Consider the following 12,385-nt stretch of genomic DNA (forward strand, 5'->3'; position numbering starts at 1 on the left):
TTCTTAGGGGCAATATGCTTTTTAAACCCCTTAGAGATGGCTGTAAAGCATGGTGAAGCAGTATATAATCTGCTGTGGTTCAGCCTGAGCCAGATCAAAGACCAGCTGCGTCTCTGCTGGCTCCATGCCCAGGGGAGGCTGAGAGCAAAGAGGAGAGTTCTTGGCAGCCAGACAGGGGAGATAACAGTCTGGCAAGTGATGAGGAAGAAAGGCCTGGGAGCCCTGGGGAAGGGCTCTCGCAAGCCAGTAGCTTGGATTCTCTGGCGTCTCTGGAGTCATTGGATGATGACACACAAGCTATCGTTAGTATGCGACAGAGACACATAGATCAAAGGAGGAATCAATTGAAGAGATATTATCAGGGTTGAATGAGGAACACCAGGGGTTTGGGTGTGGTCCTCATTAGCAGGGAAGGGTTTATAAGGCAGGCAAACTCTTTCGGCAGCGTGGAGTGTTATCAAAGTGGAGTTGCTGTGATCTGCATTTTCTCTCAGCGTTTTTGTTCCTGGCTCGTGGCCCAGCAGTCTCAAAGACCCGTGGGAGGTTGGTGTATGTTAGCAACAGCCTCTTTTGGCATTGAGGATCCTGTGTTTATGTATGAACAATTGCCTTTGTGTATCTATTTGCAGTTCCAGTGTTTTCCTGATCTGTAAGGACATTTTCTGTTGGCTTCTTTTCTCTTTACCATTATAAAACTGTGTTTGGATTCAACCAGTGTGTCTGGCTTATCTTTTTGGGTTGGTCATAGCTTCCGGAGTGACCCAGACAGAACATAATCTAAGTGCTATTCCTATTGCTATGCACCAAAATGAAATTAGCAAAACCAAGTGTCTTGTTAATCACAATCTTGTGACCTAGAGACTGCAACTGGTGGTAAATGTGACCATTGTAACTATGAGTACAAGTCCTTTTTTCAAATAATCATAACTTTGAACCATTGTTAAAAGAACGGTTGTAAGTTAAGAGCTACTTGTATCACTATCCCATATATTAGCAATTATAAATTAATCTTGCAGAATGAAAATTGGTAGCAAATGCCGTCACATATACACATTATATAGTTGCAAATAATTGATCAGAGTTGTTTGAGATAAGAGACCCATGGCATAATATCAGTGATAATAAATCTGAGTATCAAAAATAGCATTACCATTTTGGCACAATCGTCCCTCCCAGCCTTCGTTACATATGCAGTCAAATTTCCCAATGCCATCTTGACAAACTCCATTGAAACATGGGTTGGAAATACACATATCTCCATCTAAAAAAAAAAGCATCAGAAAACCCAGATCATACAGATCTTCCCAGTACTTAACATTTGTTGTGTTTATATTCATATTTACGCCAGGGGTGGGTTCTGACTCACCTTGCTGCCAATTTGGTGCATGTGCAGTGCTAAAAACCCAGCTTCTGGGCATGTGCAAAAGCAAAAACCAAGATGGTGGCGCCCAGCGGTGAGCTACGAGCCGGAATGCTAAATTGTGCTCACCACCGCGGCTTGTAAATGCTTGTGGGACCAGCTCGATTTTGCTTCTCCAACTGTGGAAATAGCAAAATCGCACATGGAGCTGCAGGTGCACCCATGTTTCGGCATGCACGGAAGCAAAAAAACCTCGCTGAAACACGGGTGCACCGGCGGCTCCGTGCATGATTTTGCTACCACCACATGTGGAGAAGCAAAATCTCGCTGGCCCCACAAGTCCTTACGAGCTGTGGCAGTGAGCGCAATTTAGTGTTCTGGCTCGTAGTCCATCGCTGGTGGCATCATAGGCACCGCAGAGAGATAGTTCGGGGGAGTGTCCAATCAGCCATTACTACTAGTTCAGCAAGCGAGCAGAAATTCATTTTTTTTGGTCACTGTAAATCCCGGTATAATCATTATAAATCCCAATATAATCATCAGTCTGTCCTTCATTTTCATTTCCCTTTTTGTCATCAAAAATTTCAATGTGCCCCTCAATTTTTTTCTCCTCTTCTAATTTCTTCTCTCCTTTGTTGTCTCTTGTTCTTCATTCTTTCCATTTCCTATGGTCGTAATTTTAAGTTGTTTGTTATCACCTAGCTCTTTTATTTATTTATTAGATTTGTATGCCACCCCTCTCCGAAGGGGGGGGATCACAACAGGAATACAAATCCAATGATTAAAAAAAGCAAAACAGTTAAAAACCCTTGATTAAAAATACTAATACAACCCAAACAAACCATATATAAAAAGGACCAGCCAAGGGGAATCAATTTCCCCATGCCTGGCAACAAAGGTAGCTTTGCGAAAGGCAAGGAGGGTGGGGACAATCCTGATCTGCGAGGGGAGTTGATTCCCAGAGGGTCGGGGCCACCACAGAGAAGGCTCTTCCCCTGGGTCCTGCCAGACAGCATTGTTTTGTCGAAGGGACCCAGAGAAGGCCAACCCTGTGGGACCTAATCAGTCACTGGGATTCATGCGGCAGAAGGCGGTCCCGAAGGTATTCTGGTCTGATGCCATGTAGGGCTTTATAGGTCATAACCAACACTTTTTCCCATTTCTTTTCAAACTCCAAGTTCCAAACTGTATCTTTTTAAATCTTCACCCAATTTTTTCAAAAGTCCAACCAGTTCTTCAGAATCACTTGCCTTCCTATCATCAAGATCACAGTTCACAAATCCAAAAACTTGAAGTCAGTCTCCAGCTGTTAGTATAAGACTATTTCCATAGCCTTTTACAATATTTTCTTTTTAAATAAGGTTCATTCCAAGCAAGTCCAAAATGTGCTTTTTAAAACAATAACAAATTATCCAAATTCTTGAGATAATTCTTCTATTCAAAGTCAGCAACTGTCAACATACACAGATAAATGTTCCCATAGTTTTGTTATATTTCTTCTCGCCAGCAGATGACGGTCTCCATTTCTAATATCCCGAATCTGTTTTTTCCTTTAAAAAAAAATTCCTTTATGTTTTAAATCCACTTAGCCTTTACAAAATATCTTCAGATTTTCTTTTCCCAGTCACTTTAATCTCCACCAAGTCTGTTATGACAACGCTCCAAATTGGGCTTTAGTTCCAATTCTTTTAATTTATTTTTTCTATGATCTTTCTACTTGCTAGATATTCACCTTCTCCATTTTGGAATCCTTTTGTTCCCCTTTAAAACTTAAAGTTATTCTTTTCCATCATTATATCGGCAAAACACTCATCAGCTTCTGTTTATCTTCTTCTTTCTCCAGCACATAAGCTTCAATTTTGTTTCCCAGGTGACTTTCAATCTCCTTGATCAATCAAACCACTTGTGGCCACTACATTAAGATGCTGTTGCTTTCCTTTGCTGCTGGCCGAGAGGCTGGTGTCAGTTCCCCGAGGGTTTGCCACTTCCCCAGTCTACGGAGAGGTGCCTCTCTTAATCTCTGCCCCTCCAGGGCAGTTCTGACCTGGTACTAGTAAGCACCAGGTCTCCAAGTGGCTAGGATTTGGGTTTCCCCTGTGAAGTGCGGGGAACTTCATGTCGCTGCGGTGTTGGCTATGCCCTTCTCAATATTCTTTTCTCCTGGACTCCACCAGCCAGAATTCCTTGATTGACAGGGTTTGCAGTAGATGGGACAGGCTGGCAGAAGGGCATCCCATTGGGTGAAATGGTTTGTCAGGTACCCTGGACCCATGCCCTAAACCAACATCTTGAATTGAATCTGGAAGCAAAGTGACAACTAGGGAAGTTTCTACAACAGAGATTTTACATGGACCACCCTAAGTGTCCCAAGAACGGTCCAGGCAGCTGCATTCTGTGCCAGTTGTACCTTCCAAATACTCTTCAAAGGTAGCCTTATATAGAAAGCGTTTCAGTGTGTGAGATGACCAGGGCTTGATTAACTATTTGCAGGGACTCATAATCCAGGAAAGAATGCAACTGGTAAGAAAGATGAAGTTTCCAAAGGCCTAGGTCATGAATGATAGTAAACAAGACTTCCCAATCAGGAAACAACTATGATTGGCACTGAGGGCTGTGTGGGGAATGTCTGCCATTTGCAAGGATAGAAAAATCATTTGTCATGATACTAGGGGAATCCAGGACCACTGCTATTCAGCTTTGATGGAACCCAAGGGGCGGTTAGGTCCCACAGAATTGGCCTTTTCCGGGTCCCATCGGCCAGACAATGTTGGCTGGCGGGGCCTAGGGGAAGAGCCTTCTCTTTGGCAGCCCCGGCCCTCTGGAACAAATTCCCTCCGGAGATAAATAATGCTCCCTCCCCTCTGCTCTTTCGTAAAGCTTTGAAGAGCCACCTCTGCTGGCGAGCATGGGGGCGGTGAGTGTTGAGATTGTCTCCGGCTAATATTATGAATGATTGAATTGGATGAATGTGTATGACCGTATATGGGGTTTTCTAACATTTTTAGTAATTTTGTATAATTCTTTTTAAAGTAATTTAGATTTCTTTATATATATTGTTGCATTTATAATGTACGCTGCCCTGAGTGGTCTCGAGAAGGGTGACATAGAAATCAAAATAACAATAACAATAATGATAACAACAATAATAATAACTGAGTTGAAGCCATGATATTGATTGTGATTGTTGATATTAATTAATATATAAATTAATGAAGCACAACTAGTGAGAACACAGTAGATACATAATGAAGAGGAGAGAAGATATAAAAAATGATCAGTAGCGATATTCAATATATATTTTTACTAACCGGTATATTTTGCCCAGAACCTTAGCTGAAATGAAATAAAATTCAAGTTAAAACTGTAAAAATCTTTTTTCTATATCTAGCCATATTCTGTAGCATCAACTTTTTGCAGATTGTTCCTTAATCTGATAATAGAATGAACAATTATTCACAGTCATTTATCCATCATATCCTCTATCATCTGTCCAGCACAGTGAAAATATAACAAAGGTTCCAACATTTGATGAAGCAATGATGTTATTATTTTGACACAAACTCAACTGCCAAGTAAGAGCACCCAGAGTCAGCTTCCTCCAGGTCTCATGAGTCAAGCAATGTAGGCTGGCTGGACCGCAGGCAGTGATGGGCTACCAAAATTTTTAATACCACACTGTGGGCGTGGCTTATGCATTTTGTTTCAACATCTTTCAGTGCAAATTGGGTGCTCTGAGGTGGAACTCCAAATTTTGCTACCGGAACTACGTTCCTGACCATTCCCATAGGAGCCCATCAATGACCGCAGGGAGGGCCTTCTCTCTTGCTGCCCCGGCTCTATGGAATCAACTTCCTCCTGATGTCCATACTGCTCCCACCCTATTGGCCTTCCGTAAGACCACGAAGGCATGGCTTTGCCGACAGGCCTGGGAGCCATGAACCAACAAAACTATGGCCAAATTGTATGAATGTTTAGTATGCATGTTGAGTTAGTAATTGTGTTATTAAGGTTTTAATTAATGGTTTTATAAGTTTGTTTTATATTTGACTTCTTTTTATTGTCTTGTAAGCCGCCCTAAGTCCTTCAGGATTGGGCGGCATAGATGTCAAATTAATAAATAAATAAATAAAATAAATTACAAATAGAAAAACTAAAGTTAATTGGAGGTGATATGTAAAACCCATGCAAGTCATCCAATTTGGATCAAGTTGTACCAATAATCAACCAAGGCCAAGAGAAGCAGAACAAATAAGAAGTCTGCTTTGATGACAAATATGAACAAGTGGTAACTTGTTTGTGTACAGTCCAACCCACCAAAGAGTATTGTTACCCAGCTGCTTTGGACTCAGAATATCATGGGCTAGATTACTAACTTAGGATGTTTCTTTCTGCTCGTTATCTTATTCTGCTCTCTCAACTGATAATGAAGCTTTACTCTATTTCCCAATCTTTCGAAGTAACTTACAGTTTGTTCCATGGTTTCAAATATTTCACTAGCTTCTTCAAAATCACACAGTTCTTCGCAACATTCTCTTTCCATGGAACCTGCCTTTAATTCTTCCAAGAAAGAATTTGCCCGCTTTTTAATCTTCAAGACCCGATTGGCTTCTTGGCTGCTGTAAAACACTTGGGAATGGAGAATGTGGAGCATTTATAGCATTTTTATCTTGTTTCAGAAACATATTTGTGTTATGTTATTTTACCGGATATGAGAAATAATTTTTAAAAAGATAAAAAAAATATGTTTTGGAATAAAATAAGGAAGCCAATAGTGATTTTAATTATTCCTTCTAGTGCTAAAATTGAAACTATGTTAATGAAATGTAAACTCTCATGCTGCGATACATTCCCCCCCCCCAAAATGTGGTAGATTGTGCTGCATGGACTTGTTTTCACATCAAGATGAGGGTAAAATATACCCCATATCTCCAGTGCGCAACTAGGAATTATTGGGAAAAGGATTGTATTATGTCTGGCAGAATATAATGTTTAACCTGATGTTCAAAAGGATGACGTACCTGAGGCTCCATATCCATTAAGCAATATGAAGGCAGCTGAAAACACCAGAAGAGAAATGATTCTACCCATTGCACAACCGAATCCACAACTATGAGAACCACCACCAAAAAAATAAAATAAATGGTGATTTGTTTTAGAGAAATGCATACTTTTATATATTTTAAAGATTATATATTTAAAGAAGCACAGGCTGATACTTGATTCTTACAATATGGCATCCAAATTCTCCTGCTCTTAGGTTTTACACCATATATTGGCCTTGGAAGTAACGTCTTCCGATCTACCACTTCTGTCTCGTTATCTAATTAACTGATTGACAATTTTGTTTATTTGACAGTAATTTAGTTTAAGGTGTTTTTTTAAAAAAAATCCTTTTCAAAATCTAGTCACTGCATGTTGAAGTGAACCCCAAACCAATCCAAAACCAAAACAAAGCATACACAAAATAACAGACCTAAACATATTGTTAGTTCTCTCTTAAGCTTTCTCTGATGACATTCCACATTTCTTATGCCTCTTTGCATTTGATTTAGGTAAAAATATTGTTTAGGATTTTAACTGAAATATATGAACAACCGAAAAGATTTACTGACCTCCCTGGATGAATCACAGTAGTCTATTCTTCCACCATTGAGTGCAGAGGACACTAGTTAATCCATAACTTCAAATATTTACTCAGCAGATACACTTTGACAGCCTTTTTTTCAGTTAAACAAAAGTAGCTCCTATGGGATTCTACAAAGAAAACCAGGAACGTTTTGCTTTTTAACATGTGCTTTTTTCTGATTTTCTTTTCTTTTTATTGTCTAGGTAAGCAATGGCTAATTAAAATGTTTTTTTCTATATATTAAACCCTACTTCAGCATTCTATACTTCAGGTTTCTTGCTTTAACAAAAGCGTTTAATTATTTGATAAGGGAATCAAAATCCTTCATGAAATTTTCCACACGTGATAGTAGGAGATAATACTATTTCACTTGGGTCATTGCTTTTTAAAGCTGGCCCTCTTCAATAGATATGCTAAGAAACAGGGCCGTATAAAAGGTCTTTTTACTAACACCTTCTAATTTACTAATCTCTTTACCTGGGATTCTTTAAAATTCTTAAGATTGCCTACCAACAATTTCAAGTTAAGGTAACCACAAGAGGGCACCAGAGAGCTGTAGTTGTTTGCTCCTTACACTGATTATCTGAGTTTATATCAGATAACATTCTGCCAGGAAGCAATCATCTTAATCTAACACCAGATTTCTTTGGTAGTTTCCCCCCCAAAACTACAACTCCTAGAATTCCACTATCTTTCTCTGCAAGAGGTTAATTAGAAGGTGTTATCTCTTGCCTCCACTTCCTTTTTATTTTAATTAGCATTACTACTTTTCTTATTTTTGAGAATTTTAAGGCTTCTTGATTCACACTAATTTCTTGTCCTTTACAATTTAGTCCATCCTCCCTGTGGTGCTAGAATGAAACACCTGTTCCATGTCTTCAAAGATGCTACTTAATGTGATTTAAAAATACATTTATCATCTATGCCATGTCAAAGTCATAGATTCTATGTCATGCCAAAGCCATTTAATCCTATGGGCAATGTCAGGAATTAAAAATCCCTAGGTAATATCATAATGCAGAAAGTAGGCCTCAGTTAAGAATGCTGAGTCATCCTGAGGCAGTTGAGCATGCAGCAACCTAGTAATTATGTGAAAAGTATTTAACTAGGCAAGAGCTCTTTGCTCTCTCTGTCTGTTTGCTGTGTTCTGTTGCTGTTCGTGAGAAGTGTGATATGAAGAAGCTGTAATGCGGTATAAGTTGGTTCCTGTGAGTTATTGAACTAAGATAGTTGTAGCAACTATAAACTAAGATACTAGTTTATTGTATGTATAGTATAGATAGTAGTAGTAGTAGTAGTATAAAGAAGTAAATATATTTTCCCACAATTTCCTACTGCTGCTGTGTTTCATTGAAGACTTCAAGTCCATTTCTACTGATCTGTGGCTGGCTGGTTGGGTTGGTGGGCTGGCTGAACTGATTTGCTGCTTGGGCACAAACTGGTTAAGTTCTGCAAATGCAGCTATGATAGGCAACTAACTGATCAATTTTGGATGGTTGCAAAAGCATCCCACAGACCACATTAAATTCAAATCTATGCTAAGTAGTGAAGGCTGACTCCTTTCTATCACTGTCAATAATGGCTGAAGGTACATCCAGTCACATCCAGTGTGAAAATACCCTATTTATTCCAGCAAGTTATCAATGCAAGACAGTGAAGCTAGTCAAGCTCTTTCTTACTCTATCCACCTTCCAAGGCTTGAGTAGACTATGAGATGGCCATATCATGCTTGCTGCGACTTCAGGTTTTGTTGTGGCTTGATGTTGCCATGAGGTTATTGAATAATGATACTACTCATTATTTATTGAATATAATACTACTCAAAGAAAAAAATATGATACTACTCAAAGAAAAAAAAGGTTAAAAGGATGTAGAAAAGACTGCTCAAAATTAACAAGTATTAAGGCTGCAGAAATGGTAAAATGGTTTTATTTATTTATTGGACTTATATGCCACCCTTCTCTGAAGACTCAGGGAGGCTCACAACATATAAATAATAGAAATCAACAATTCTGAAGCACAATTATAAAATGTTATAAAATTTAAATCCAATCTAAAACCCAGGTCATAAAAATCACAAAATCACATTCATTTTTAGAATAGAATATAATTCTTTATTGGCTAAGTGTGATTGCACACACAAAGAATTTGTCTTTGGTGCATATGCTCTCAGTGTACGTAAAAGAAAAAGATACATTTGTCAATAATCATGAGGTACAACACTTAATGTTTTGTTAACAACATTTACATCTCACTCATACTAACGCTTGGAGCAAATGTTGGAGCTCAATGGCCCCAAGCCTGCCGGCAAAGGTGAGTTTTTAAAAACCTTCTGGAAGGCCAGGAGATGAGCCGTTGTACGGCGCTCGTTGGGGTCAGTGGCTTCCGCATAGAAATCAGGTAGTATGACTTCCTGAGCACGGTGAAAAGGTGTGTTCATCTTTGGTAAAAATGCTGGATCTAGTCGCAGCACCACCCTGTTTTGGTGGAACACACATAGGTCCTGTCTCACCGATAGGGCCGACAATTCCGATACCCTTCTGGCTGACGTCACTGCGATCAAGAAGGCTGTCTTTATTGAAAGGTAGCGCAGTGGAACTGATTTTATTGGCTCGAATGGAGGGCCTGTTAGTGTCTGTAGCACTAGCGTGAGGTCCCAGGTAGGGTATCTGTGTACAACTTGAGGTCTCAGGTTCCCTGCACCACGGAGGAAGTCCCGGATGCAAGGGTGGTGGTACAGAGATCTCCAATTGTCCAAGTGGATTACCGTGGAGAGGGCCGCTACGTGCTGACGGAGGGTGTTAGGTGCAAGTCCTTTATCCAGTCCTGCCTGAAGAAAGGATAAAATCTGTTCCAACGATTCCTTAAGCGGATCCAAGTTCTTCGATTTACAGAAATTGAAATATGTTGTCCATGTTGCACCGTAAATTCTGGTGGTTGAGGCTCGACGGGCTGCCTGTATTGTCGAGATTACATCTTCAGGTAGCGAGAGAGATCTTAGTCGACACCCCTCAAGCGCCAAGCGGTGAGATGCCACCACTGAGGATCCGGATGGTGGACCGACCCTTGGGAGAGTGCTATCCGATTGTCTGGGATCCTCCATGGTCTGGAGACCGACAGATTCTGCAGGTCGGAGAACCAGGGGCGCTGCGGCCAGTGTGGTGCTATTAGTATTAACTCCGCTCTCTCCTCCAGGAGCTTGGAGACAACTTTTGGAATGAGAGGGGTTGGTGGGAAGGCATAGAGGAGGCCCCTCGGCCAGGGGGATCTCAGGGCGTTGATTCCCTCTGCGTCCGTGGACGGGAAGCGTGAAAAGAATCGAGGGAGCTGTGTATTGTACCTGGTGGCAAAGAGGTCGACCTGTGGTGTTCCGAACCGGAGACAGATGTCGAGGAAAATGCTCGGATCCAAACGCCATTCTGCCGGGTCCAGTGTCGCCCGACTCAGCCAATCCGTCTGTGTATTCGAGGTTCCTGCTATGTGTTCCGCCCTCAAAGACTGCAGGTGCCTTTCCGCCCAGGATATCAGTGATTCCGCTTCCTTCATGAGGCAACTGGATTTGGTGCCTCCCTGATGATTTATGAGAGCCCTGGTGGCCACATTGTCCGTGAGGATGAGTACCGGACGGCCCGCAATTCGGGGAAGGAATTGTTGGAGCGCCAGTGAAACCGCCCTCAGCTCTAGGAAGTTGATGCTGTTGTTGCTGAGGTCCTCTGATGTCCAGCAGCCCTGGGCTATTTGTTGGGCAGTGTGTGCGCCCCAGCCGGAGAGGCTCGCATCGGTTGTTACTGTGATGCCCATCTGTTCCTTGAAACAGGTGCCCTGTTGTATGGCTGATGTTGTCCACCACCGAAGGGATCGACGAACCTTGGAGGGAAGTAATACCAGTCTGTTGGTGTGACTGGTTCTTCCCTTCTGAAAGGGCAGAAGGAACCACTGCAGCTGACGGGCGTGGAGTCTTGCCCATGGTACTACATCGATACAAGACACAAATATCCCCAGGAGCCGGGATAGTAGGGATAGCTGTACCTTGTGGTTGTGTCGTACTGATTCCACCGTCTCCAGCAGAGAGGACTGGCGGTCTGGAGATAGGAAGACCTGGCAGCTGGTCGTATCTATGATGGTGCCCAGGTGTTGGAGGGATCTCGTGGGTATTAGATGGCTCTTGGGAACATTTATTGAAAACCCATGTGCCTGCAGGGACTGGATGGTGTGCCTGAGGTCTATCTCTGCTTGGCTGGGGGACCTGGAGAGGATAATGATGTCGTCTAGATATGCCTGTAGTCTTATCGACTGGAGGCGTAAATTTGCCATTACGACATCTAACAGTTTGGTGAAGGCCCTTGGTGCGGAAGATAGTCCGAAGGGCATGGATCGATATTGGTAATGTCCACCCTCCAGGTAAAAACGTAGGTACCTCCTGTGAGCTGGATGTATGGGTACATGCAGGTAGGCCTCCTGTAGATCTATGGAGGTCAGGAGATCGTGTTGCCGGATGCAGGCTAGGATGGACTTGAGCGACTGCATCTTGAACCTGCGGTATCTTATGTACACATTTAGCTGTTTGAGGTTCAGTATTAGCCTGTGACCCCCCGAGGCCTTGGGAACTAAGAAGATAAGCGAATAGAACCCTTGACCTTCCTGGTCTAGGGGCACCGGTTCGATGGCTGCAATGTCCAACAGATGTTGCACTTCTTGTCTCAGAAGGTTTTGTTCCGTTTTGTTGGTGGGAGTCGGGCATCTGAAGAACCGGTTTGGTGGAGAGGCAGTAAATTCTAGACTTAGTCCTGAACAGATGGTATTTAGAGCCCAGCGGTCGGAGGATGTTAACTCCCATTGTGTGAGAAAACGTTGTAGTCTGCCTCCGACAGGGATGTCTGCTGGGTAGTCACTTGGACTTCCTGAAGTTCCTGTATGACTGGCCTCGAAAGGGGCGTTTAGGCTGGGTATACTGGCGGTACCCTCCCGTGCTTCTGTCAGCAAAGGGCTGTCTGTCCTGCTGGTAGGATCCCTGGCCGTAGGGTCTCTGGGTTTGTGGAAAGGTAGATACTGCGGCAGAGTCCTGGCGAAAGGTTTGTCTACGAAAATAAGGGGCCGACCTTCTGTCGGCTCGCCTATAAGTCTTTGGTAAGACTTTTCGCTTATCCTTGTCTTCGACCAACACTGCATCCAAGGAATCGCCAAACAACTTTGACCCACTGAAGGGGGCTGCTGCCAGGCACCACTTAGAACGGGAGTCTGCTTGCCAGCTTTTGAGCCAGAGAAGACGGCGTGATGCCATAGTGGCTGCCATTGATCGAGACGCGAATTTAGCAGAGTTTAGGGTTGCGTCTGCCGAAAATTCGGCTGCGGCAAGGAGTTTTGTTAGATCTTGCCGAAGTCTGGCATCCTCTGGGCCC

General features: G+C 42.5%; 1 protein-coding gene across 1 annotated transcript in view; it reads right to left on the bottom strand.

Annotated features, from left to right (window-relative positions):
• The window catches only part of PROC (protein C, inactivator of coagulation factors Va and VIIIa), a 32,150-nt gene extending 25,036 nt beyond the window's left edge, over positions 1–7,114 (bottom strand). The window contains exons 1-5 of the mRNA XM_070754229.1: positions 6,973–7,114; positions 6,379–6,467; positions 5,826–5,986; positions 4,669–4,693; positions 1,151–1,261 (exon numbers count right to left, since the gene is read on the bottom strand). Of these exons, the coding sequence (XP_070610330.1) occupies positions 1,151–1,261; positions 4,669–4,693; positions 5,826–5,986; positions 6,379–6,448 (367 nt within the window). The 5' untranslated portion in view covers positions 6,449–6,467; positions 6,973–7,114. The remainder of the gene's footprint in view (positions 1–1,150; positions 1,262–4,668; positions 4,694–5,825; positions 5,987–6,378; positions 6,468–6,972) is intronic.
• Between the last annotated feature and the right edge of the window lie 5,271 nt (positions 7,115–12,385).

Source organism: Erythrolamprus reginae, chromosome 5 (assembly GCF_031021105.1).
Source record: "Erythrolamprus reginae isolate rEryReg1 chromosome 5, rEryReg1.hap1, whole genome shotgun sequence".
NCBI lineage: Eukaryota > Metazoa > Chordata > Lepidosauria > Squamata > Dipsadidae > Erythrolamprus > Erythrolamprus reginae.